The 26,780-nt window shown below is 46.5% G+C and overlaps 2 protein-coding genes across 2 annotated transcripts in view; both read left to right on the forward strand.

The window, feature by feature from the left end:
* Positions 1–26,780, forward strand: part of LOC139052469 (U-scoloptoxin(01)-Cw1a-like) — a 328,466-nt gene that overhangs the window by 209,545 nt on the left and 92,141 nt on the right. The window lies entirely within an intron of this gene.
* LOC139052463 (uncharacterized) lies at positions 1,907–25,478 on the forward strand. Its single transcript, XM_070529583.1, has 4 exons — positions 1,907–1,983; positions 20,735–20,788; positions 22,086–22,123; positions 24,114–25,478. The coding sequence occupies exons 2-4, from the start codon at positions 20,767–20,769 to the stop codon at positions 24,798–24,800; spliced, it is 747 nt and encodes a 248-aa protein (XP_070385684.1). The 5' UTR covers positions 1,907–1,983; positions 20,735–20,766; the 3' UTR covers positions 24,801–25,478.

Consider the following 26,780-nt stretch of genomic DNA (forward strand, 5'->3'; position numbering starts at 1 on the left):
TTTGCCATGCGTTGCACCAGTCAGTTATAGCGTCGAGGTCAGATTGAAAAAGGTAATTATTGAATCGTCGTTAATTAGTTTAATATGTGTTTCCATCTCTTGTGCTGGTAATGGCCACCTGTTTGATTAACCCAGCTCAAGAACAAAACTTATGCTGCATGCCAGAGGCGATGTTTAAAAGTTCAGTAAAGCTTAAACTACCCCGCATATACACTATGGCACTCTCTCCCACTAAAGTTGTAAGTTCAGCGCTATGCTACTGTAGTGACGTCCTTGGTTCAGTCTCCGTTTTTCGCGTGTGTGCTGGCTTTCGCTCGTGAAATATGAATCAACAGCCCCAAGTCTCTGCTCTTCGGGTAACAGCGCTGTTTCGGTGAAAAACAGTCACTGGCAAAAAAGCAAAGCAGTGTAGGCGTGAGAATATAAGACGAGCAAGCCGACGAGCTTCTATGACGCAGCACAAAATATGGGTGATGGAAGGCTTATTTTGCGGTCAGAATGGCATAACGCCATCCAGAAAGCTTGAGGAATGCGAGCGTAGAGCAGAAGGAAAGGCGGATATCTAGTTACTTTATGCTTGGCAGTATTGTGCGCGTACGCAATGAAATGCAAGACGACATCCGAAATTAGAGAAGACAGATTGACTATGCAAGTTGGTCTTAGAGTGCAATTCGACCGCTCGGAGAGGCTTCGAATAATGTGGACTTCCAATCTCCAACCGAATATTGTTCTTTTTTGCTTTGAACTGTAGGAAATGAAACGCGACCAGATATGGAAGGAAAATCTCTTTTATTTGCTTCAGTACATGATGTACTGGCTGGTGTTTTTTTTTCTTTTTTTTCTAGCTTAATATTGTCATGATATTGCCACATTTATGTGTTTACTTGGTTCTACGCTCCCTTACTCAATGCCCAATGTAGGGGCCTTGTAAGGTATTTTACAAATAAAAAATAATTAAAATAATTGCGTTCAAGCGCACAACTTACATTTTACTGAACACCTCACGGTTCGATCACAACATTCAAGTTGAGGGCGCCTGTGGATCCCGTGCGTGTGCAGGGTTTCGAAAAGAGAGGGAACAAATAAACTAGTCTTATGAGGAATTCCTGCTTAATAACTGCGATAAAGATGGTACACTTTGGAATACTACGTTTATGAATGAATGAATGATGAAACGCACAGTGTAAGAAAGCGCAATATTGAACCGCTGGCGGTGATTGACTTTCGATGACGAGTACGAAGCTCTTGTAGGTATAGCCTATACTTCGAAGCTGAATTGTTATGACGTGCTTGGTTTGAATTCCATGACACAAGCCACCGTGTACGGGCAGCGTGTGTCCCCGCATCTCCCCTCTCAGCCATCCAGCATCCCTCCCATGTTCCGGCTTGTTTAAGTAATAAAAAACAGAGCCGACGCCTTTTCCTACTTGCTGAAAGCAGAAAGAGACAGAGGAAACATCGTTATATCTTCCTTGGTTTTGTTTCTCTGATTTCTTCGTTAAATATGACACTACTGCGCCACTTCATTTTTTTTTTATGTTCAGCCTTACGAGCCTGAAAAACAAGCGACTTGATATATCAAGAGCGTCTCCCTTCGGCCCCGCTCGCCATGGTTATAGGAAATATTATTAGAAGCGAAGGCATCGTGCATACCGGCCTCTGGAATCTTTTTTTTTTCCCCAAGAGATTCTTCTCGTACTAGCGCGATTTAAGCATGAACGCATATGGCAGGCAGTCCTTTTGACTTTTTTTTTTCCTATGTCCACAAGAAGCGGTGTGGCCTCTCGCCCAAATGAGAAGCCAGAGCCGCAAATTGCTTGCGTCAGCGCCACAACGGTGCACGGAAAGAGTCGTGCGGTCACTATATAAGGGCCCACGCAGACACGTCTCCGTTGGCATTCGCTCGCGGATCGGAAAATCTTGGCTGCTGTCTCCACCTTGTAACGGAACCGCACACGGACCACCTGGGTGTGACAACGAAGCGTGAGTGTGTTCGCTTGATCCTTTCGTCCCCTGGGACGAGACACGGGGCTGACGACATGGCTGTTCAGCCTGGAGCACGTAGCGAACTGGGAAAGCAACAAATAAGGGAGCTGCATCTCACCTTATTTCTATTTGGCTGTTAATTTCTTTCCCCTATGCAGTTCTTATCGGCCCACGCCCCATTTCTACCGCGTTACATTTCGGTAAGCTTAATTCAGCAAGCCGCAAATGATGGCGCCTGGGTTTAAAATGCTCGCTTGAGAGGAAAAGCTTGAGCCTGAGACCAATGAGCTCACGCTCATTCTTTGCCTCCTACTGCAACTGACGACAGCAGTGTTCACATAATGCCGCCAAGGCGACTTGTAAGAACGTCATGATATCCGAAGTGTCATTTCAGTGTACATGGAGAATTTTTGAAAGTTTACAACAAACAAATATCGAACACCAGTTTTTCGTCCACTTATGATGTATCAACAGCGTTTTTAAACCTGATGCACTGGAGCGAAGATAAAGTTCATTTTACAGGGCAGTAAGTCAATCAGTGAGCACGTCGGTGTCGGTTGCAAGAGTTGCACATCGACATATGCTTTTATGTTTTAGCTCTTGTTGACAGTGTTCTATGTGCGCGCATCAAAACCGAACAGCCCTTATAATAACGAAATATAACACTTGTGTCTATCCAAGGATATATCTATCGACGGGTTTTACTAGGCGTACCTTACGTACAGCGAGTATAAAAGTATTGTTAGACATACGCGGAGGCTTATATTATTACAACCTCTCCGCCTGATCCCCTAGTTAACCATAATCTCTTGAGATGGCCCTGTTTGGTTGATGACGCATAAGGTTCACTTTTTCGCATCTCGAAAACACCTTTTCCCGTTCATTTAGTGACTATCATTGGCCGTTGCGCCATTACACAAGCCACATCATCATCACATTCATTTAATGAGGGACGAACATATCATGTAACCCGAAATTATTTTGTTACGTACCATGATACATCGCACATGTAATTATTTTCGAAAACGCTGGAGAAGCTTAATGTTTGTGATAGACTTGCTAGCCGTATCGTACAGGTATCACTGCTTGTCTAAGTGCCATATATATATATATATATATATATATATATATATATATATATATATATATATATATATATGAGCTGGTCTACTCAAAACGTTTATGATTATGAGCTGGTCTACTCGAAACGGCGGGCAATACTTGCACAAACAAGTGAGATGCAAAATCGACAAATTAATAAAAATTCACTAATTAAGTTTCAACTAATTACACTATGACACATATTGCAATTTACAAATTATAGCCGTAAGTTCGCAAGGCGGCTCCACTAGAAACGAATTTTCAAGATGACACCAGTTTCGAGATATAAATTCCCGAACTTTGCGGAGAAATAGCGTGCATTTTGTGTGTGCACTGTTCCAAATTAGGAATGGTTTACTTCAAATCCGTATGGGCAAAACTGAACCACAGAAGAAGTTTTCTTCATCCTGATGGCTTAATTAGCTTCACATCAGTCGCTCAGGCCCGCCAGCAGCAGACGCATGAACTACGTGACTGTGACATATAGGCTTAACCTCGGCTGAACGCGATCGGCATCGGCTCAAACTGTGTCTGCGGATGGCGCGGGCTGAAGTTCGTGCAGCCTACGTCTACAGGGAACACAACTTCTCGCGACAGCAACTGCTCGCGCCATGCACCAGCTCACGATCATCGATTCCTCGTCGCTCTCGTCACTGTCGTCTGCATAATCCCGGCATGCTCTGCATGCAATACCCCTGACGTCATACACAATGTAGCTTGTTCAAGGCAACTAATTAAATTCATTTGTAAAAAAATCTGTCCAACTCTCAAAGCTGCTTTTTTGAGCACATGACGGAAGTGTTCAGAGGAACGTACCCAGCGAACTTCATCGAGATTCGTTGACATCGAAAAATCACCGGAGTTGGGCGTTCGTGTTGTCCACTTCTCTTTTGTCCTGTCCGCATGCCTCACCTTTTTTGCATAATTCATCCTTACCAACTAGCTCAGCTTTCTGTCGTTCTTCTTCCTTGCCCCTTAAGTGGCACTCGCCCATGCTCCCTGCAGTCTCCAGCAAAACCCAGTGCGGCGTGCACAGCGTCGTTTGCCAGTTGCACGTCGGGCGTGAGCTGCTGCGTAGGAAGCATTACAGAGAGCCCGTCGATAGCGCGCCTCGTTGGTAAGCTGCACTCAGTGGTCTTTTAGGAACATCTTGTCTTTGGCCTTTCAGAGTAAATCGTTCTGTACAGCGGCACTTACATCGAGATGTCAATGACATCTTTATTATAAAATATCTAATTATAAAACAAATTACAAAGAACACTCAAAAAGGGCCTTCTGATAACGTCTTACGGCATTCGCTTTTTACCTGTTGAACATAAATTTTGTACCACCTATTCGGGGCACTTAGCCTTCACAGTACATGGAAGATAACGCAAGTCGCCCGCGCAGATATTAACGCACGAAGCGTGTGAGGAAATTTAATTGGAAGTGTGGCGTACAGCCGGGGTGTGTCGTATATGGCACAGCTCAAGCCACCACACGGGCTAAAGTTGATCGATGCCCTTGTATGTCTAAATAGGCTTTAGTGTGGTCGTATTCAAAATTTGAACTTTTATTGGGCTTTGAAGAATATTTGTATATTTCACTGTGAATTGGAACGTTCGAAGTACAAGGAAAAAAGGTGCGCAGCTTGCACTAGTGATGCAAGGCTGGAGTCGACAGCGGATATTGTGATCACCAAGCTTTTACCTGGCTTGCCTAAGTTGTTCGTAGGTTTTGCGAGGTTATGCTAGGTTTTGCTAAGTTGTTGGTAGGCTTGGCTAAGTCGTTTATAGGTTTTGCGAGGTTATGCTAAGTTGTTAACTCGGCTGGCTTGACGCTGGGAGTTTTCGAGCAGTCGCAGGCTGGGATCGCTTTCTCGGTGACGTCGAGCGTTCAGGCGCCGACTCTCGCGTTCCCTGGACTGAAACTCGGGATCCTCGACTCGGCGTCGCCTCTTCTCAGCCGCAGCTTCGGCGCGGTGTTCCGGATCAGTTCGGTAGACGCTTCTCGCTCAGCAGTGTGGTGCTCTTCCTGGTAAGCCGCTTCTTCTTCGGACGCCCGGACTTTCTTCGGTCTTCCCGTGGCAGCAGCACGTACGCATGGAGTAGAGGAGGCGAGAGGTGTGACGCCGTGCCGGCTGTTCCGAGCTTTTACTTGCCTGTGACGTCACGACTTCGCCCTCCGTGCGTCTGGTGAGAGGATGTCACGTGGCTTGGTGCTCTCACAGGTGGTTGCTAGGCAACGCGAGGCGGCGCACAGCTGGACTGAGGAGGAGTAGATTTTAATGAAGAGAAAGAAGGAGATGTCGGCCTGGAGAGCGTCTCTAGCCTGCTACTCTTCAGTGGGGAAAGGAGAAGTGGGAAATATAGGGAAAGGCGGGTGGTAGGTGATTATGTTATGGTGCAATGAGCTAGTATTTACACGTTGTCCAATATGCGAATGCGCACTGTAGACGCAATATACGTAAGGGTAATCTTGTCCGCACAAAAATTTATCGATCTGTGTGCAGGTCTCACAGGTTCTACAGGCGATCGTCTAAACGAGTCTCGCGTAGTAAGCTCGAGTGACTTTATGGCAGCTTGGGCACAGTCAACATTTTTCCACGCACCCATAATCTTTTCTTCCGAAAAGCTGGGCTGAGTTTTCTGGTAACGCTCCACGGCGGAACTAAAAGCTTAAACAGCTCCGCTGTTAAAAAGCGATGGTGGAGTGGTTAGCTGCCGTTGCTCTGCCAACGAGGTGATTAAGCGTAGCGTTAATAGTGCGCCGACTTCGCTTCGTCATTGCTGCAGCCAAACGCACTCCCCGTGTTCTGGATATATACCCCAATTAACAAAAAGTGACTAATTTACTTTTAACTAATTGCCATATGGCCCGCATTGCAATTTACAAATTCTAGCGGGTGAGACTACAATGCATTTCCACTCGAAATTGGTGTCATCTTGAGAATTCGTTCCAAGTGGGATCCGTCTTGCGAACTCTCCGACTAGAATTTGTAAATTGCAATATGTGCCATAAGGCAATTAGTTAAGAGCTTAATGAGTGAATTTCCGTTCGTTAGTCGATTATGCATTTCAATTTTTTTGCGCAAGCAATGCCAGCCTCTTTGAGTAGACCAGCTCATGAACTAGAATTCTGCTGTCTACCACAGGAAATTCTCGCCCTTCGGAAGCCTGTGTTATTCGCGCGTTCCTCGTACGCATAAATTCTCGCTTGTGTTCTAACTACGCCTCGGTAATCGCTATATAAAATTAATGTATAAAAAAAACGAAAGGAAAAACGGTGGCGGCAGTTAGTTCGAACTTGCTCAGAAGCCGAGTGTCTTAATCACTGCGATAAACCCGCGCATTGTTTAAACATGGTTATTTGCAATAATATGAGCACCAGGTTGTCATAAGCGATCGCATGTACACGGACAGTTCATACAAAGAAACCATCACACAAAGCAGCATCGTCCATCACAACAAAAACTTGAAAGCAGAAGTTAAAGACCTAATCAAAAGTTGACACCAAACCGGCTGACATTTTTCTTGATCGTAAATGTCCTTTAAGTGTGTAATCACCTAACGAGATGCGATATTGAAGAAATTGTTCTTCCTGCATTTCGGTCTTCCATACGAGTTTTTCAAAGGCTATTCAGGCCTATCAGTAAAAATAGGTATGGTACATCATCACATGGAACAACAAGATATCGAATACTGTGAGAATTTGGATAATAAGGTTTGTACAAATTTTTATGGCATCCTTACAATCAATAAAACAGTGTTCAATAGTTTCAGGCACATCACAAAGGCGATATTTAATTGACGAAACAAAAAAATTATTTTTTCCGAAGCCATGTTCTAGCTGGCAAGGTTTCAATGTGTAATTTGTAAAAAAAAGTTTTTTGTAGAAGGGAGACCTGGCATTTTGTGTACTCTTGTAAGTACATCATGTCCTGGTAATTTGATGTATACTGATCAATAAAACGGTGGCGGGAACAACGTCGATATTAAATCTTTGTGAAAAATTTCGTGACGCAGTGTATCTTTAGACAAACGAACACTCAGAAATAGCAACAGAAAAATAAACCTCACGCATGTGCTTCCATAAACAAGGTCTAGAAAGAAAATTTGAAGACACCACCAATTCTGGCAAGACATGAACCAGTTTAACCTACAAGAAGGCTCGTAATACCGGATGAGAGCTATCCTGAAAGAAGAGAAAGCGCAAGATTAACTGTATACCTCATACAACTGCACCAAACCTAACCCTTGACTCAATGGTCGAAAAATGTTGTCGCGTCTCATAGGCCCAAAATTAGAAGACCACATAAATGTTGCAAAAATTATGTGAGAACGTTGAATGTAAAGCCTTGCGCAGTGAAGAACCTGAAAGACAGTGAAAACTTTGGTTGCCAAAACATGTTGCAGGCTTCGGCACTTCCAAATATTGAAAGACGGTGTGGGACAAATGTATTTGTGTAGCGCTGGAGGGCTGGAACACGCTCTCTTCAGTAGAGGGCACTGGCAGGCATGCAGTGTAACTCCTAGATATTTAGATGACCCACAAGACCATTCAATCTCAGTTTAATGTGATGGTGTGATGACCCAAGATCCAAACCATGACCCTGAGCTCTTAGAGCTATTCATTTGCGTACCGGAGACAGTACCAAACTGTTCTATGATAGAAAGAGCTTTATCGATGCTGGGCTTGTCTTTGCAGAAGAATGCGATATCATCAGCGTATACTAACACCTTTACGTCATTACCTAGAATGTTAAAACCACGAATGTTGCTGCAGTCCAAAATGCTCAAACTGGTTCTAAGTAAAGGGCCAAGAGGAGCGGAAACATAGGACGTCCTTGTTTCACGGAAGAATGAATGTGAATGGGATTTGAGAGGCTCCCATTGACAACGAAGCGAGTTGTACAATGGCTATAACAAAGTCGACCGCTATTAAAGACAGTGAATCCAACATTGGCGTATTCTGAGAGAGAGAATAAAAAGGAATGCCGGACCCGATCAAATGCTTTTGCGCGGTCAATCTGAATCATAGCAAGTTGCTCATAAGAAGTGGACCAGTACTCAAGAACCGAATGAGCGACGCGTATGCCTATGATCCCACATATTTGATGAGGATCAATAAGAATTGAAATTGTTACCTGCAAACAATTTGACAAAGCTTCAGCAAAAATCTTGTAGTCAACGTTTGACAATGTAATCGGTCTATAACCCCCAACAGAACCTAACTTTTATCTGTCTGTGCTTTTAGGTATTAACGCTTTGTGTCTTTTTGTGAAAGACCAGGGTAAATCCTCTAATTCAAAACTCATTAAAAATATCTTCAGCAGAACAGGCGTAAGAATGTACTTAAATATTTTATAAAATCCACCTGAAATTCTATCAGGGCCGAGAGTTTTTCACATGGGTAACTGATCACTGACAAGCTCTACCTCCTGCCTTCTAGCCAGCATGTCTATGTACTCTCTTTTATGACATCATGTGACTTGGATCGAAATTCCTATCACCAAGCCCGGCGTGACGAAAGTGGTGACGTTAAAATCACTGGGCTTGCTCGGGAGTGTCCCCATTATATTATATGACACTAGGGCAAGGTAGCATGACGTCACGGATCGAAGTGCACCGGCCTTGAGCGATCCAGGAGGCGTTGGCCAAGCGTCACAATGCGCTCGCTTACCCGCGAGGAGTTAATATTTCTAAGAATCACTCAGCGGCTTATCTACAACGTTGTTAAAGCTTGAAGTAGAGCCTTATTGCGGTCAAAAAGAAAATACAACTGCAGGGAATCAGTGGGGCTGTGCTGGTCCGGGTGGCAATAAACTAGAAAGGTCCACTGAGCTTTGAAAAGATATTTCCTCGCCAGAACAGCTGTTCGCCTCCCTGACACAGTACATGATGGCAACCTACGTTATAAGTCTCGTAATTAATCATTTCTTTAATCATTAGTTTCTTTTTCGCACTTTTAAGCATGCGTTCGTGTTGTCACATGCTGAATTATCTATATTGGTCGGTAGTTTTTGTTATTATCAACCTCTGCAACTTTTATTCTTGTTTTTACTATAAGTGGAATGGGGTTTCCGGAACGATGATCCTTCTATCTCCAGCTGCAACTCCGTTACGGTGGTGATGGTGGTGTAGCATCAGGCAGGGCTAGCCTGGCATGATTAGCCGTTTTCTCATTTGTACCTACGCATACGCACATCTTTAATATACGTAATCAGACGATTGTTGTGGTTACAAAAAAAAAAAACGGTTGTTCTGGGAGGTCATTTACGAAGTCATTGCTGGAGTGCCGTAACGATGCGGTCAAAGTGTGTCGGTAGAGGAAAAAGCAGCATGGGTGCCACGCTCTGCGCCTCTGCCAGCGTCTGCTAACGGGCGTGCCAAGTGCACCGCTTGGCGTAACGGTGCGATTAACACGTCCCAATTTCCTCCTTGTGAGCATCGCAATTAGGCGTGCCGCAATTTAAGGTTTACGCTCGTACCGAGACCAAACAAGTTCGCGCAGCACTATGCTGACCCGGCGATGATGTCATTACACGAGATCGTCACGGTTGTATCGGACTATTGCGAGCGAGCAACCCTCTTTATCCTTATTGTGCTTCTACAGATATCTGGAGGATGAATCACTCTTAAGGGCATGTGTCCTTGGACGAAGCAACGCAATAGACCTTAGTGTAGGTGATGCTTTTTCTTCTATTACTTGAGATGGGCGGCCTTAAGGCGTTAATGTAGAGTCATTTATATACATATGTAGCTCGCCGTATCGTGCAGCAGGAAGTCTTGTAATGCTCGGTCATGAAGGTCGCCTTGAATCCATGTGCAGCATGCCGGTCACTGCGGAGGCCGGACCATTTGAGCAAGAGCTCCCAGTGTATAATTGTCCATGCGTAATTGAAGGGACTGGGTATGCGAGTGTTAAACGTGTTCGCGGGCCATTTAAATATGTGCACTGGGGTCGATCTCTGAGCAATCGTAACGTGAAACTGTAAACAAGGAATGCGTGCTAATCTGTTTAGCACATATTCGCATTTAGCGAGAACAATGTGAAAACTGCATGAAATTGCAGCCACCAGGGTATCACAATGTTAGAAACTGCGCGCGCGCCCTCTCTCTCTATCCCCATACCTCCTTCCCCCAGTGCAGGATAGCGAACCGGACGTGCGTCTGGTTAACCTCCCTGCCTTTCCTCTCTTCTATTTTTCTCTCTCTGTGTCAGAAAATTTTGTGACTGCTGTGGCCATGTTTTACCACGTACCCTCCACTGGAAGAATTTTCAAAACATGGAATCCAAGAAAAAAGAAATTAGTTGGAGGCTATGCACCTCCACTTAAATCTAAAGCTTCAGTGGATAGCTCTCCGCATGAATACCACACTTCTAACCTGTATTGACGGCTCAGAAGAGGCGAGCAAATTTAAATTTCTGGCGAGTTTGATGCTCCCAAAGCTAACGAGGTCGGTTTTTTCCTGGTAGTTACAAATGACGTAGAAATGGCCACACTAGTGCGGCAGTAAGGAATACTAAAATGCAAAATTAGTGAGATATCCTTAGCGCCCTTGGTAACTTCTTGTCATACCTTCATTCAACACAAAAGTTCATGACTGGCTACCACAAATACATACTATTATTACGTACGTACGTGGTGCGTGCTGCATGTTGTGAAGCTGCAAGTAAACGATTCCGCTGACACAACAGTGAAGTATGAACTCGGCCCCATGACAAACTTTTTCCTCCATTGCAAGCTGGTGCTGATTGATAATGGAAAGTATATCACGTCTCGTGACTTTTCCGTCAGAGCAGTGTCAATCTACTTTGTAGGATTTTGAAGCCACTTTTATTTTTCTTCTGTCGCATTGGCTTAATCGAAGAGCTTTCGAATACTCCTCGATTAAGCTTTAGAATGCTCATACGCCTTTAAAAATGGCATAAATTTCTTTTATGCTTTCACATCTGCATATCTTGATCGCTTTTGCTCTCACTGGTCACAGCTTTTACATTTTCTTCTTTTCATTCCGGTCCTGTTCCGGCTCGTAAGGTCCTTTTGTACATCATTCCTTTCACCAGGGAGAGCTTTCGTGTATGGTTATCGGCACAGTGTATAATCTGGGCTGCTGCTCCTCTTCTCCACGTCCGACCCCACAATAGGCAGAACTCTTAGCGCGATTGCTCAACTAAATTTTGTTTCGTTGATGGATATTCAGGATTATTTCCTATATTACATTGGGCGCACGTCAGTTTACATCCTGGGGCCCCTGTAACGTAAAACTATCCCAATATGCTTTTATTCCAATCTCCTTACGTCAAATTTACCCAAGCATCGCCACAGGCATCGGGAGGCAACCCGCTGCGTTGCTTGAAAACCCCAATCAAGCGCGCTTCTCGTTTATAGGATGTGACATTTCTTGCATTCAAAGTGTATAAAATTGCCTACATTGATCAGTTTTTCTTAACTAATTGGCTGAAAATCGGCGAGGAGCAGGCTCAAGTGCACAGAGTTTCGATGAGGCAGAGCCACCACAGTAAAAGTGGATAACCGGATGAGCAGGGTGGTGCCGGCGTCTGCGATTGGTTCACTTCACTTTAATTAGCTTGCATGGGGGGGGGGGGGCTAAAATGCCGTTAAAACAGATCCCAAGCAAAGAATAGTCGGCAGAGCGATGTCGTATGCGTGACGGACGCTCTCGATAACGTTATACTGCCACGCTTTTTTTTTTTTACTTTGCGCAAATAAATTCATGCTCCCTGACAGCTCCAAGTAGCCAGTGCCAGAGCGATCGGCGGGCAGCCATCTTCTATTCCTTTCAGAACGGGGCAGTCTCCGGCTATGCAAAAAAAAGAAAAAATCAGTTTTTTTCGGCATATGAATGCCTCTTTAACACGTACACGTCACTTTGACGCGGTGAGTTTTCGCGGTTGTGATACGTCGCGTGACAGAAAGGCGAAGTGGGCGCAGCCCGAAAACGTTTGACCAATAGCAATTGATCAAACGACGCCTTTTTCTCTAATGGCGAAAAAGGCGTTGAATCAGAGATGATTATTTTTCGTTCATTCGGTCTAACTATGCATAATCAGTATGCACCTATCATATCAGATGGGAGCGTTTTCGCTGTTTTCGTGACGTCACGTGATAGTCAGGGGCAGCGGAGGGTGGCCCGAATTTTTTTGTAACTAGTCGTCGAGGGCTGATTGCAGAAATGGAATAGAAAAATTTGGAATAGCTTTACATTACAGCACCACTGAATTGCACTGGGTCCATCATTGGGTGAACGATGGTTGACCGCACCATATATTTCGACAACCTCAAGAGTGTTCTTTAGGGTTTACCACTACATCACTCAAATTTCGCAGCGAGATCACAGTTGGCATAACAGGTACATTCCACCCGGTTAGTTTTCTCATTTGTCCTTCAGAAATGAAAGCACGCAGCCATTTACGACTCTGACAGTCGACAAAGCATGCTCAGCCAATTGAATGAAGCCCCTTTGATGCTGCTCGCTGCGTTACTCGTTTGTCGGGAAGAGAATTAAACGAGAGCCACTTCTCGCGTTCGCCTGACTTCAAGTGGCCTATTTGGGTAGAGCTATGTATGAAGCACGCGTCTGGCCGCTCCTTTGCTCTTTGCAGTGCAATCACCCGGTTCAGCGAAGGTGCGTGTATGTCCTCTAGTGTTGCCTGGTTCGTCTTCTCGTAGACAAAGAACTTGTTGCAGCGAAGCGCAGTGCGAGTGACAGGTAAAGAAGAGCAAGCCACCATGCCCCAAAACAACGATTCGAGACGTCCGGCGAAGCGGCTGCCCCTCGGACGACGTAGCGTGGCGGTCGTCGCGTCGTGAATGGCATCCCGGCACGCCTTGAGCGCGCCCTGCGCGACCTCGCCTACCGCACAAGCGACGCGCTCCTCGTTGGCGGCCTGGCTTCCTATTCCATTGTCCCGATCGTTTCACGCTTTTTGCTGACGATCGGCACTTGATCTTGCGAAGCCGCTTCGCTCGGCCGTCTGCCCTTTGTATCGGGGTCCGGACTGAAATATGCGGGTCTTAATGCTCGCAGAATGGCAGCTTCGCTTCGGCGGATAGACGCAAAGGAGGAGGCACGAAGCGTTGGCACGTCCCCTTCGTGCCTTTGTCGCCTTGCCGTCCTCGGCGCGACCCACATTGGTTAGGTCAAGGAGAGGCGCCGAGCCATCGGCGGCCGGCGTAACCCGGCGTACGGACCGCTGCAGCGGGAACGCAGAATCGCCCAGTATGGCACACACATCTCGTCCAAGGGCGGATCTCGCGCCGCCACCCTGACAGTCGACCTGCAGGCAGAGCTCACCGCAGTGCTGCGCGGCACTGCGGTGAGGTCGGGAGAAAAGGCTGAGGATACCACGGCTTCGATGCAGATGGGAAACGCTGTAAGCCAACACGTTTGTAGTTCAGGTCTGGAGCTTAGCATAGTTCTCGGTTTACGTAGAAATTTCCATGGTCAGATTTGAAGAAACGCATTCAAGAACGTGCTGAAATAACTGTCTCTTTAAGTCTACCGTACAAGAGCCCCATTTATATCTCACGTGGCGCAAAGTTCAGTTATTCCCACCTTAACTTCTTGCATTGTTTACATGACCTTCTGGTGGAGAAGGCTACTGCTACTATTTGGATTTGGTGGAAGACAACTTGGTACCTACGCTTTTCAGACACCAAATCAACCGGACGACATCGGTTCTTTACTCAGAATTTTCGGCGCGAGAGTCTATGCCTGGTGGCACTGCAACTGCAAGCCAACATGGCTGTCTACAACGTATATTATTGTAGCTTGACGCACACAGGGACCCGAAAGCGAAAGAAACTGAGCTTTAGTGGGACAGACAGTGGCATTAAACGCGTAAAGGCGGCATGTGTCCAGCCTAAATCAGGTGGATCAGTCACTTGAGTTAAACCGATATTTGCCGCCATTTGGAGGCGTCGTATTGCAATGGATGCATCTTTCACGGCAGTCAACATTATCCTATAGCGCAAATAATCGGAGTGGTCCTATCGTTTACAGCCAGCCTTACGGCTAAGTTTTGTTCGCAGAAACTCTCGAGAAGATTCATATTTTTTCACAGGACGGCATAGGTATCAAGGTCACCGTAAAATGCTGCAGCTTAAGTGACCATAATGGGGAAACAACGTACCACTTATTAAATATGCAACAATAGTACTATATATCGGCGTAGTTGCGAAACGTGATTGACGAGGCGCAAAATGTAAGCGGAACCGTACGGTTTAACTGTGCTAATATATCACCTACTAAAAGTTTGATGGAGTGGTCGGTTGATCGAGGGGGGAAGTAGTTTGGGTTGATGGTCTGTTGGGCTGGGAACCTGAGTACTGCTACAAGGACGACGGATGCATAGTGTAATAAGGTTAACTCATGCAAACACCTCATTCTGACATCCCAACCTCTGTAGAACAGGTGACTAACAAATATAGCATGATTTCCGTCGATACTCATGCTAGGCTTGAACTTTAATCCCAACTCTACTTGTATCAGGCGGAATGAAAGACCGTGATTCCATAAGAGTGGTGTCCCCATCGATTCTTGAGGTACACCTATGCTCTGTGTTTCAACTTTCTATAAGTTAAAAAAAAAGCACTCCTCTGAGTCGAATGAAGCAAATATCATACAAGCGTTATGTTCGCTGTTGGTGTTTCATTATGTGTTAAGATATGAGGTTTTACGTGCCAAAATGCCAAAACCACTTTCTGATTATGAAGCACGCCGTAGTGGGGGCCTACAGAAATTTTGACCACCTGGGGTTCTTTAACGTGCACATAAATCTAAGTACACGGGCGTTTCCACACTTCGCCCCGATCAAAATGCGGCCGCCGTGGCCAGAATTCAATCCCGCGACCTGGTGCTTAGCAGCCCAACACCGTAGCCGCTATAAGCAACCACAGCGGGTGATACCCTAAGAATGCTTACGCATTAAAAAAAAAGACAAACTGCTGTAAGCGCATGCTATAGCGCTCGCACATATTCGCAGTGTGTATGTGTGCAGGTTCGTACATCCTTATCATCTCCTTTGTGATGACGAAGGAAATGAAGGACTGAACAGAGTGAATATTCATTCCGCGAACATCGAGGAATGAGAGGGCGCGTGTGTTCTCACTGACAGGGGCGCGATATTAATTAGGAGAGTTGCCGCGGGCCATCTGGAATGCCTTCGCGTCGCGTGATGTAAGTGCACATACGGGCTCCTGTCAACGATCGAAGCCACTTCAACCGACAGCAGCGTCGTGGTTGAGGCGTCCCCCGTTTCGTTGTCCCCTCAGCGTGACCCTTCGTATAACGACGCGGGGAAGTTACAAAAAAAAAAAGTGAAGAACGAAAGTAGAGGCCCACACCACCACGTGTCCTGATGTCGGCGTCGCTGACCAATCATGTCACGTCCTCGATTCGGGTGCGCTAGCACTGGGCGGCATCCGTCCCTCGTCAGTTACAAAGCCAAGGGGCGAGAGAAACACGCGGGGTAAACGACGGGCAGCGGGCGACCCCGAGTCGGGGACCGTGGGGTCAACGCGGCAGAGGTTAAAGCTGGGCCTAATTGAACGGCGCCCTCGAGAAAGTTGCTGCGCGCTCTCCCCGGGGCGGCTTGCTTCCTCAGCCGGGCCCGCCTCGTTTGCCTTCGCGCGAGGCGCAGGGAAACAGGCTCTTTCGCTGAGCGATCATTTGTTTCGCATGTAGCATTTGTTCAGTTGCGTTCAATCCAGGGCCGCGCCGGGGCCTTAAAAAGAGGACTCTAATGAAGCGCAGTACGAGTAGTGCGGATGTGTACACAGATCGCGAATTACTGGGCACCAGCAGTGTTGCGTACCGAGTCCGGGCCGGTGACACACTTTTGAGTGGGCGGGACTTGGCGAGGGTGCGCTGGAAGAGTTGTTTGGTGCATTTATGTTCGTAATGGACCGACTGATTGGTCGGCGATTTGGTGGCGAATATGAAGAATGACCAGCGCGGGGCATTTACGAAACTAGAAAGGTTAGGTGTGCGGAACAAAAGAAAAAAAAAGAAGGAAGAGGTATAAACGCGCAAGCAACACGATAACAAAAAAAGAAAGAAAGGCAGCAAGAAAGAAAGCAGCGAAACGAAAGTTTGAAAGTAGATTTAGTGAGATTTATTTGCAGCAAGAATTGACACTTACAATGACTAGTTTTGGCGCTAGGAAATGCGAATAATTGGTGTAAGAGAAAAGTGCAACTGAAAAAAAAAAAAACAATCTTTTACCACTTCCTGGCAGCCAAACGTCTGCTGTAGAATTCCCTGGGATACACAAATAAAGGTTTAAAGAAATAAGTAGCCTGAAGTGATTCTTCTAGCTGTATCAACTCACTCACAGGTACCGCAGCAGTCTTTCCCAATGGACACGTGTATATTCCCGAGAATATCCTCTTCGCCATGCACAAAACTTTCGTTCCCATTGCTATGTATTGCCTGTCGTGGTTACAGAGATAATTGCATAGACGGAACCACTCTCAGAGTGTGTGTTTGGCTCGAGATCCCGCATAATGTATTGAGCGCTGTGGTTAACGCGTCCTTCTCCCAAATGCACGCTACCAGAGGGGCATGCACTTGAATCTGAGGAGTAGCCGAAATTTTTCGTTGAGCTATGACGAGGGTGAAGCTTGTGGTGGCCACTTGGTCTGATGACGGTGATGACTTCGCGGCGACCTAACGGGAAGGCCGGATGGACGGACAGAGCAAACCCAGTTTCGAGTTTTTAATTGCTCTCGCAGTAAAAGAGGGGTTGTCAAAAAAAAAAGTCACGTGCACGATAAAATACAACCCTGTTACCGTACTAAGAACTTACAATCCCGGCAAATTTTCCGGTTCAAGAAAACTTGGAATTGTGAGTAATCTGGCCATCCCTTAGGGAGATTCCACCAATGCTCCTTCACTTAAAAGTGACCTTCTTTAAAAACGGTGGTGTAAAGTTCTGCGCCTGTGAACGAGGACTTCGTCGATTTACTTTGGGCCGTAAACGATGCGAGACGCGTCAATCCGGGGCACGAAAAGTATCTGCTGGATGCTGCCAGCCAGGTCTCGGCCCTGGCACTATCAACTGAGTCGTTACTGGCTCACACCGTTAAAGCATAGTTGTTAATTTTTATGCTTCACGAACCCTCACTATATCGAGCTCCGCCAGAATGATATACAATTTTTGAACAACGGGATAACATAACTAACCGAGACTTGTTCGAAAGGCGTTTATGGGAGAGAAAAAAGAGCGAGAGAGAAATCGGAAGACTTCAGCGATTTCTCCAGCTCTGAATCCATTTATTACAGCAGCACTCTGACAGACGACATAAAAAAAGAAGGAAAGAAAGCTTGCTTTAGATGCTTGCAAGGTCATCTTTGTATGTTGCAGTATTGCTGCGCCGTCCGAATTACATGCACAGACGCCACTCTTCTCGCAATCTGCCTCTCGCACAACACTTCACATAAATTGTTCATCTCAGTGAGCTTAGCTCAGTGGCTATAGTTCGACCAGCGGAATTCCATCCCCAGTGGCGGTGATGGGCAAAGTTTTCTTTTGCTTCGCCATATGTTGAGAGTGGGGCCGAGGGTGGATGTGGCCTGACAGCACGACAACAGCATAACAGGAAGGACGGGCGGAGACCGAAATACCAACTTTCGAGCTTCTAACTGCGGCCGCAGCTAGTAACAAGGGCTGGCATGCATATAGCGGCTTAATGGGGCAGCGGAGAAAGCAAGGGAATATATATTTAGGGGTAAAAACCCCGAGTAAGAGCATTTCGTGGTGGCGAATACCTGATTTGTGAAAGCGTATGGTAAACTATTCTCATAATGCTTTGAAGCCTTCCCTATCGGCACAAGTTCCTTGTGTCCTGTCGAATTATAGTCGTAACCTCATTATCGATCGCATGGGTGATTCCACGCTCAACGCAAACAGTTTCCACTGCTAGAAACCCTGCTGGCAGCTTAGGAAGTCAAAGTGAGTAACGGCAATAGCATAGTTCCTTTAATTTTTATCGAAAAAGGAAATACTTATTGTTAAACGTACAAAAACTGGTGGTGTGCTGTATCGCGATGAGTTTCACAAGGCGAAAAACACCTACATTCGTGGAGCTAAGCGTACTTGAGGGACCATGATATTGTACATTATGACTGTCAAGCACTTGGAGAGAGAATTGGGGCTCCAATACCTCCGGGGGCATGTTCTTCATGCGTTGCAGTAGCCCTGCGGATCTGTATTGTTGTTGTTGATTGGATGTTGAGCACAAGTGCGTGGATGCGGGCTTCGGAGCCCGGTATTCCGACAGTGATTGAACGCAAAAACTCAGTGTATGTTTGTTCGCCATAGGAGGTCGTCACGGTTAATCCACATTCACCCCCGATAGTTCTATTTGTCTTTAGTGCCTAAAGCCCCCCCCCCCCCCCCCCCTCAAATTATTAACAAAATCTTTAACAAAGTTAAACGCCGAAAAAAGCAAAAAAAAAAAATCCGAGGACACCTAAGCATTACTTATGAGTTGTGAATGCGAAAGCATTAATGTCCAGTTGAACGCCGCTGAGCGGCCCTTCGAGTTTTGCGATGCTAGTAATGCTTGCGTTAATGTTCGTTCCGCCCGCCGTATACTCGGAGAATCGACGCCGATGGCGGATTTCGGCTGCCTGCCTCTTCGCTCGTTTTGCTGCGTACTTCCGCTCCCTTACTTCGTCTGCGGTGTACCGGCGTGGACGGCCACGTTTCGTTACTGCCGAGCTTGTGGCCGCCGGCGACGTAGATGCTTTAGACTCCATAGCGGTAGGTGGTGCCCGAACCAGCAAGGGCGAGCCAGCGTCACGAGCGAGCCGTGACGTGGCGTTGCAGCCAATGGGAACTTATTAGGTGCCGTTTTTTCACTGCCACAAACGTCGCCAGCTTTTTCGCTCAATGGGCCATTTGACGCTTTCGCATTAAAAAAAAAAAAAAGCGCGACGGACTAGAGCCTCGCGTGGCAGCATTCCGGGGCGTGTACAAGAGACGGGCGCAATTTTCGCTCGCCGTGTAGGATGTGGCCCCTTAGGCAAAGGGGATTTCCGGCAGGTCGCACTGACGTAATGACATCTTGTTTCATTGTTGCCCCCGGAGGAGGGAGCCTCGGCGGCTTTTCGGCTCGACTGGTGGCGCGCGCGCGTCTCTTACGTCAGCTTCCGTCTGTAGAGTGTCCCAGCTGCAGGCTACCTCGAGCAGAAGTAGTCAAGAGTGGAGATGGGGGGGGGGGGGGGGGGGGGTCTTACGCGCGTCCTCGGCGTTCTCAACCAGTCATCGATCATGGAGAATGAGCGAGCATTTCGAAGACGTGTCCTTTTGCCAACGCGCCTTCGAAAGCGTCGCGTTTGCAACCGGAGAAGGCGGCCGCGCAGCATTCGCGCTACGGCCGACAGGGGTCGGGCTGGGCACACGCGTGGACGCTGCTGCCGTGGGACCTGATGCGCAACGCGAACAGGAAGCCGCCGATGGGTAAACACGGCTGACGAGCGGCGCACTTTTCGTCGTCGGGTGAAGAAGGGCATCGCGTCTTCCGCGACGATACGGCGCGGCCGCCGCATTGCGGAGGAAAGATTTATTACACGCCAGTGACACGATGTCTCGGCAGCAAAAGATGCGTGGGCTGCGCAAAAGAATAACAGAATATTGCAAGGAAAAAAAAGTTTTTTTTCCCCGGTCTAGAAGAAGCGGAATTGAAAAGATGCAGAAAACCAAGTCGGGATTGGCCCGATTCTGTGTTTTGAAACTTGAAGAAGAAACTTGAATACATTTTAAACTTAAAAACGCTGGAACATTTTAGAACTAGAAAAAAAGAGCAAACGTGATTTGCACATTGTCTTTGTTATTCTCGTATTACTACATACATAAATGGCACGCAAGGAAGCTTAAGTGCTGGAAACTACTGTTCTTTGTACTACAATCAGGTGAAGAAACACCAGCATTAACGCGCAAAGCGGGATGAATACATCCAAACGACCACCCGTCTTGATTTCGGACGGACACGTCCCGTTCTTGTAGAAGGGCGTATTTGATTTTCCCAGTTTCTGTTTCGCCATCCGGCACAGATAATGCTCTTTGGCGCGAGCAACGCTGACCTGAAGCTGGAGAGTTTACAGCTCGACGTGGAGTTGCAGAAATCGAGAGCAAAACCCCTCGATCGGACGAGCCTTCGGGGTGTCGGAAAACATCACGGAGGAGGCGGAAAACTTTAATCGTGGAGGCAGGTCAGAAATTAACGTTGTACTTGTGAGCTCCGTACAAGCATTTCTTTCAGTACGCATTCTCGTACCGCTGGCTTTTGATTCTTGCGAATATCAAGAGCGCCTTGGCAGCATTCACCCATTATACCCACTTTGCCCTTAACAGTCGACCTGAATTCCCTCACTAGTTCCCTTCCCTCTCTTGTTTTGTGCTCCTGGAAGTGTGACCATTTTATTCTGCAGATGCAAGGCATCAAAAGGGTGTAAATGTGGCGGTGCCCCCAGCTCCTTATGTGGTCTTTATAAGCTCACTAACACAGCATCAGTGACTCAGTGCAAGTAACTAGACTGCGATATCCAAGATTATATCAGTCCATTAAAGGGTTTTGGAGAGTTGAGATCACGTAAAGAAAGCATTGCTTTCAATTTCCTTTTCCTTTTTCCAGACAGAAACAACCTCACAAACGCAAGAGGCACCATGAACTCTTTTCTGTTTATTGGTGAGTAATATTGCTGCTTTTCCTTTGTATAGTATTACGCGCATTTGATAACAATGTCATAGATGGAGCGATAAATTGGAATAAGTGGTGGGATTTCGTTGCTCTTGCACTGTGTACGGCTATATCGAGACGAAATGAACACAGATAAGGAAGGGAAGCACAAAAGGACAGAAAGAAGCGCAAAATACTGAACGGTTTATGATAGGATGTCATGGCGGATCTGACTGTGAACAATCCGGAAGTGACACGCGGAAACTAACCAGCAGAGCAATCCAAGTCTCGGGTTTGTTCACAGCCAGATACCCCCTTGTGATCTAATAATAAACCAGTTCGTAGATTGCGCTGCTTTGTGCGCTTTTTCATCGAGCAAGTAAAGGAACCGAAGGCGTCTTATTTATGTATGAACATTGCTGACTTCTTTTTGGAACATTGATAAGTGCATTGTCTACAAATAAAACTGGCCAACAGATGTCTCAAAATGTACTAGCCCGTTTGCATCTAGAAATTTAAAGAATTACGTGCTTAACTAGTAAAACACTGAGCTATACAAGAGAGAGAGAGAGCGAAATGCAAAGGAAAGACAGGGAGGTTAACCCGAGATTATCTCCGGTTAGCTACCCTGTACTGGTGGAGGGGCAAGGGGATGCAATAGGTGAGAGAGAGAAGGATAAAAAAAGAAAAGAAAAACCTAAACACACACACACGCACTGTTTCTGTGGGCACTGTCACGCAGCCCGGAAAGGCGTTCCTATTCTTACGCAATGTCACCGTACAGTCTTACGTCCCAGAGTGTACAGTCACAATTTGTCAGCTATACAATCTTACACACTTAACTACTTAACCTAGCAACCTCGCTTGTTATTACTTGCTCTCACTATCACCCAAGATATCATTTCACCTTGTGTCTTTAATTATTAAAAAGGAACGAAAACAAATGTGAAGGGTACCGTTATAAGATACGTAACATAATTGTCTTGAGAATGCATGTCATCCTCAACTTCGACCTGGCGTCAGCGTGTCTTTTTTCCGTATTATGCCGAAATCACTACCGAAGGGCCTTGCACGTTGCTTTTATTTTAGGTACCAGCGACTATAGCCGTTACATGTAACCCGTTTCGTTTTAAATACAACGTTAACATGACATGCTGTGAAATAGGTGCGCTGAAGCTGCAGCTGAAATACGTTACGCATGTATGCCATTCTGCACTGAAAAAAAAAAAAAAACACCAGCTTCATGTTGCAGATAAAGTGTGTGTGTTTGTATGTGTTGCATTTTTTTTTCGTTTATGTTTTGCAGCGCTCCTTGGCGTTGCCTCGGCGCACCCTGGTGTGAGGGTAAGCAACTTTAGTGCACTCATAATCTTAAACCACCCGATATAAAACTTTTCCTCAGAAGCGGCCATGGGCTAGTCAAACAAACAGCTCTTTGCTACTAGTAGTGAAAACTTTGTCGTTCCTATGTATTACAAAACTTATTCGTTTGAATGCTAATAAGTGTGTTAATCAGATGCTTTTTTATCGTATTATTGTTTTGTATTTTGTTTCTTTCTGTATGTTATGCGCGTAGTTATTTCCTTCGTTTTTTTGTGCTCACGTCATCTTTCAGTACACTTACTGTTTTTTTTCGTGCCTTATAGCCAATCGCAAACCATACCCTTCTGCCTTCTTATTCCTTTATTCCTTCTCTCTTGTTCTGATAAAATAAAAAAAAACGGATATTACTCAAAACATTAGCCTATCAGTGTAGCAAATAGGCGACTTTTACAGAGGCTTGGTGTGCGCAAAGCAAATTGACCTTGTAAAGAAGATACCTTGAAATTTCTGGATTAGTTGTTTATGACCTCAAGGACTGTGGCACCACCTGGCAAATGCTAGGTAGTTCTTTATCAATAGAAATTAAAAAATACGAAATATAATTGAGTGAAAACACAACCAGGCTGCAATATTTTTTTTAAAGACAAAGAAGAAATACGCGAAAATTCGAACGACTTTGTGAGGTATCACTGGCATCATTGGCATAACGATATTCATGCGAGATTCAAAAATGGTCGAAGAAACGCAGGACAAGAGTGTCCTTAATTATTTCCACTTATAAGCCACTTATAAGAGAGTTGCGAAAGAGTAGTTTGGCAGCATCGCTTCGTCTAGCAATTGGAGTTAGTGTCCCTTTAGAAAGAGAGAGAAAGGCAAAGGAAAGACAGGGAGGTTAACCAGAGATTATCTCTGGTTACCTTGTACCGGGGGAGGGGCAAAGGGATGCGATAGATGAGAGAGAGAGAAAAAGAATGAAAAAAAAAACATACACACGAACTGTTCCTGTGGGCCCTGCCATGCGGTCTGCGAAGGCGTTCCTAGTGCTATGCAGTGTCACTGTCCAAACCTACGTCACACAGTATACAGTCACAATTTGTGAAAAAGTCCCGTGTCTTTTAAATAGCGCAGCCGCGCTTTCATAACAGATCGCGCTGATGTTCTCGTGGGCCAGTTTCTAAGGATGTTGCTTTCCATCATTGGGGGGCACTTGTCTAGTTGGTCTAGGTTGGCTGAGAGGGCTGCTTCTTACGGGTTGAAACGAGAGCACTCACAAAGAGGGTGCGCGATTGTTTCGTTATACCCGCAGAAGTCACAAAGTGGGCTGTTGGCCCTTTAAGTGTTTGTGCAACTACTGCGACCAGCGAGTGCGCTCCAAGCATGCCTAAATTATTCAAACCGTTTGGTGCTAGTATCATCTAAAATGTCAAAATCTTCGGCATCGTGTTTATATTACAGCGAAGCTGTATATGTATATAGCTCCGTGCATTTTTTCGTGTGCTTCAACAAACACTATCATCACCATCAATGGCTCGTACCCCTGTAAGTACTCCATCACCATCAGTAATCACAAAATGCAATGGCTCATAGCCCCATAAGGCAGAAGTTACGAGCACTCAGCAAAGTGAAACAAACAGTGCTTACATTCTTTCTAATCACCCATACATCATACAGAATAGCATGCTGAAAACTTTAGTCATCAATGGCTCACACACCTGTAAGCAATGGATACCCCCGAGCAGCGCGCTTCATTCGTCTTGTACAGTTCCTATGGGAAGGCCACGTATAGTTAGACAAATAATGACCACTGATCAAGACAATACATGAGTTCGTACCTTTCTTAAACATTATGTGTTACCTTTGTGTCGTATGCTGAACAGCTTCGCTTGTGACCCACCTTCGTGGAGTGGAATGGCTCAAGATTTTTTCACTTCTTTTTAACTGCATTGTGGGCATTTACTGTGCTCGCCTTTCGCCCCTTGGCGCTCCAACATCGAGTTGTTGATGTACGCAGCATCGCCGCGAGGCGTACCTGCTGCCCGACGGCGCGGAGCTCCTGCTGGGCAGCGTCAAGACGACGTTCAAGTGCCCCGGCGACGGCTACTACGCGGACGTGGACAACGACTGCAAGGTGTTCCACATCTGCCACGACGTGCTGGGCCCGCAGGGTGCCGCTGACCACGAGATGCAGCACTTCAGCTTCCTGTGTGGTAACCAGACCGTCTTCAACCAACTGAGCCTGACCTGCGCATACGAGGATGACTCGGTACCCTGCCAGAACGCCAAGGACTTCTACTACTTGAACGCCAACATCGGCGACCCCACCGCGGAGTTCCTGAGCGACAACGACATCCAGCGCGCAGTGCCGCTGGTGCCGACGCTCAAGGCGCACGCCGCAGCCGCCGCCCTGTCGGCTGGCCCCGCCGCACTGTCTGCTGGCCCCGCCCGGACGGCTGGCCCCGCACTGTCTGCTGGCCCCGCACTGTCTGCTGGTCCCGCCCGGACGGCTGGCCCCGTCCAAGGCCCACCAGTCCCGGGTCCGAGCCCACTTCTCAGGGCGCCTACTGCTGGACCCCCTAGTAGGGGTCCGGCTAGGGGTCGGGGACGCGGTGCGGCTGCATCGGAAGTCAAGGAAGTAACGGTCACGGCGCCGCCGACCACACCGCAGCCAGCGGCGAGCACGACACTCCAGGAGGAGTAGAGACAGCAGCTTCGACTTCCTCTCTATCATTCTCATCGTTCGCTCTATTCACGCGAACATAGCTCCATGTATTACAGCATGTCGTCACCCCACCCTGTCCACAGAGATATGCCTCTTCGCTCGACATTCCGATCCTGATCTGTCAACGTTTAGGGCAGCCAGGCAGGTCTCGTGGCTAGCCTCCCCCTCTTGATTGTTATTTCGTCTTTCTCATAGCCTCGTTTAAATCATGGCGCGTTCCAGCGATGACTGTAGAGCTTTGCTTCAGCTTGCTGTCTTCTGATCGATATAATAGATTGGCGCCGTATGCGCTCTCACAGCTACTAGAAGGCGAATTTTCTCGCTTAATTTTGGGGATTAAATATGAAAAATCTGTGAAAATGTACAGAAGCTGTCACGAAGTACGTGTTAGAAATACCGTGTTAGTTTCTAGACGCACTTTACACGTGAAAATAAATCCTCGTTACGAAATGGGTTGCTTCGAATAATTGTTCTGGATCACCCGGGAAATGTTGGTCTTGATGAAAAAGAAGGAAAAATACAACTGCGGTGTGTTCACACGAGTCAGCGAATAGCGTGACAGGTTCTGTCAGTATACGAATGTGGTGGCGTTGCTTTTTTGCGAGTGAGGACTTTGCGACTGAAAAGGAATTCATCACAATAAAGATTTTTTTTTTGTGAAGTAGTTGTTGTGAGTTTTGCGACCATCGCACAGCCTCAAAACCATCGCTTACCTATTTTTAGTCACTGACGTCTATAGAAGCATATGAGAGAGAGAGGTGCGCACTGCTAATGAAAATAATGGCTCCATGGATAAACCATACGTTCGTCTCAGGGGACCGAAGAGAAATTGAATTGAGAAAATCACGCACTCGTTCAATGTATCGTACCAGTCTTTGCCAAATAGAGAAAAAGAAAGAAGACAGAGCAGAGATGAGAAAGGAAAGAGGAAAACGGAAAGATTGTTCCACATCCTGTCACTGCACCATGGTGGCTTGTTGAGCATCGTTGTGTATTCTATAACTTGGTGCTCAAGTGCCGCCAAGAAGACAAACCATCCGCATTCACGAAGCAGTACTGCCTCCTACGGACGCAGAGATTCAAGTCATTAGAGAAGTCATTTGCCTACACTCACACGAGACTGGCATTATCACAATTGGGATCGTCGGGATCCACTACGTGCCTTTACGAGAAATGCGCGCCTTGATCACATCCGCACTACACGCAACAAATATATACACAAAGTCACAAACATCTCACATTGCAGATTCTGTTCGAGTGGGTCCCAGGCAAGCAGGGACTAGAAGGCGATGAACGAGCTCGTACCTTAGCTCGCGATTGTATAACAACGAGCCACCCCATGAAATGGCCGGAGACCTATTGGTCCAGAGGTGTCGGAGACGAAAGAAATCGAGAACAATGCCGTAATCTTCTTCTTCTTTTTATCTGCCATCTTGTACACTTATACAGATACTCTCACACATCTTCTACCCTCATACAGATGGGAGGACTGTGGGGGGTAAAATGTGCTTTTTGGAAGCTTGACGAGGCCCGAAGCCCCTGAAGTCAGTGCCTGGCAGCGGCACAATGTGAAACATACCAAGACAAATGTTTGAGAAAATTTGTTAGCCACAATCGGCTAATAAAATACAAAAGGAAGAGAGTCCTCTTGCTGCCCCAATCACAAACAAACACAACCGAAAGCGCTGTATTGATCCGCCAGGCAGAAACAATTTACATATCCAATTACGATATCCAACACCACGTTGACAACAGGCCTGGCGAACCGGCGCCTCAAGTATGTAGCAAATACCCCAACGCACTCCATACTTACTGAGGATGCTCCGCAATACTCTCTTCTCCACACTTTTGAACTTGGTCAAATATCCCAGCCTTCCTTGCCTGCAGCTGATATAGATGGATTTTATTTAGCTTTCTACTAATTTGCCATCGTAATCGATGCTTCGCCTTTCGGGCGCA

This window comes from Dermacentor albipictus, chromosome 1, assembly GCF_038994185.2.
Source record: "Dermacentor albipictus isolate Rhodes 1998 colony chromosome 1, USDA_Dalb.pri_finalv2, whole genome shotgun sequence".
Taxonomy (NCBI): Eukaryota; Metazoa; Arthropoda; class Arachnida; order Ixodida; family Ixodidae; genus Dermacentor; species Dermacentor albipictus.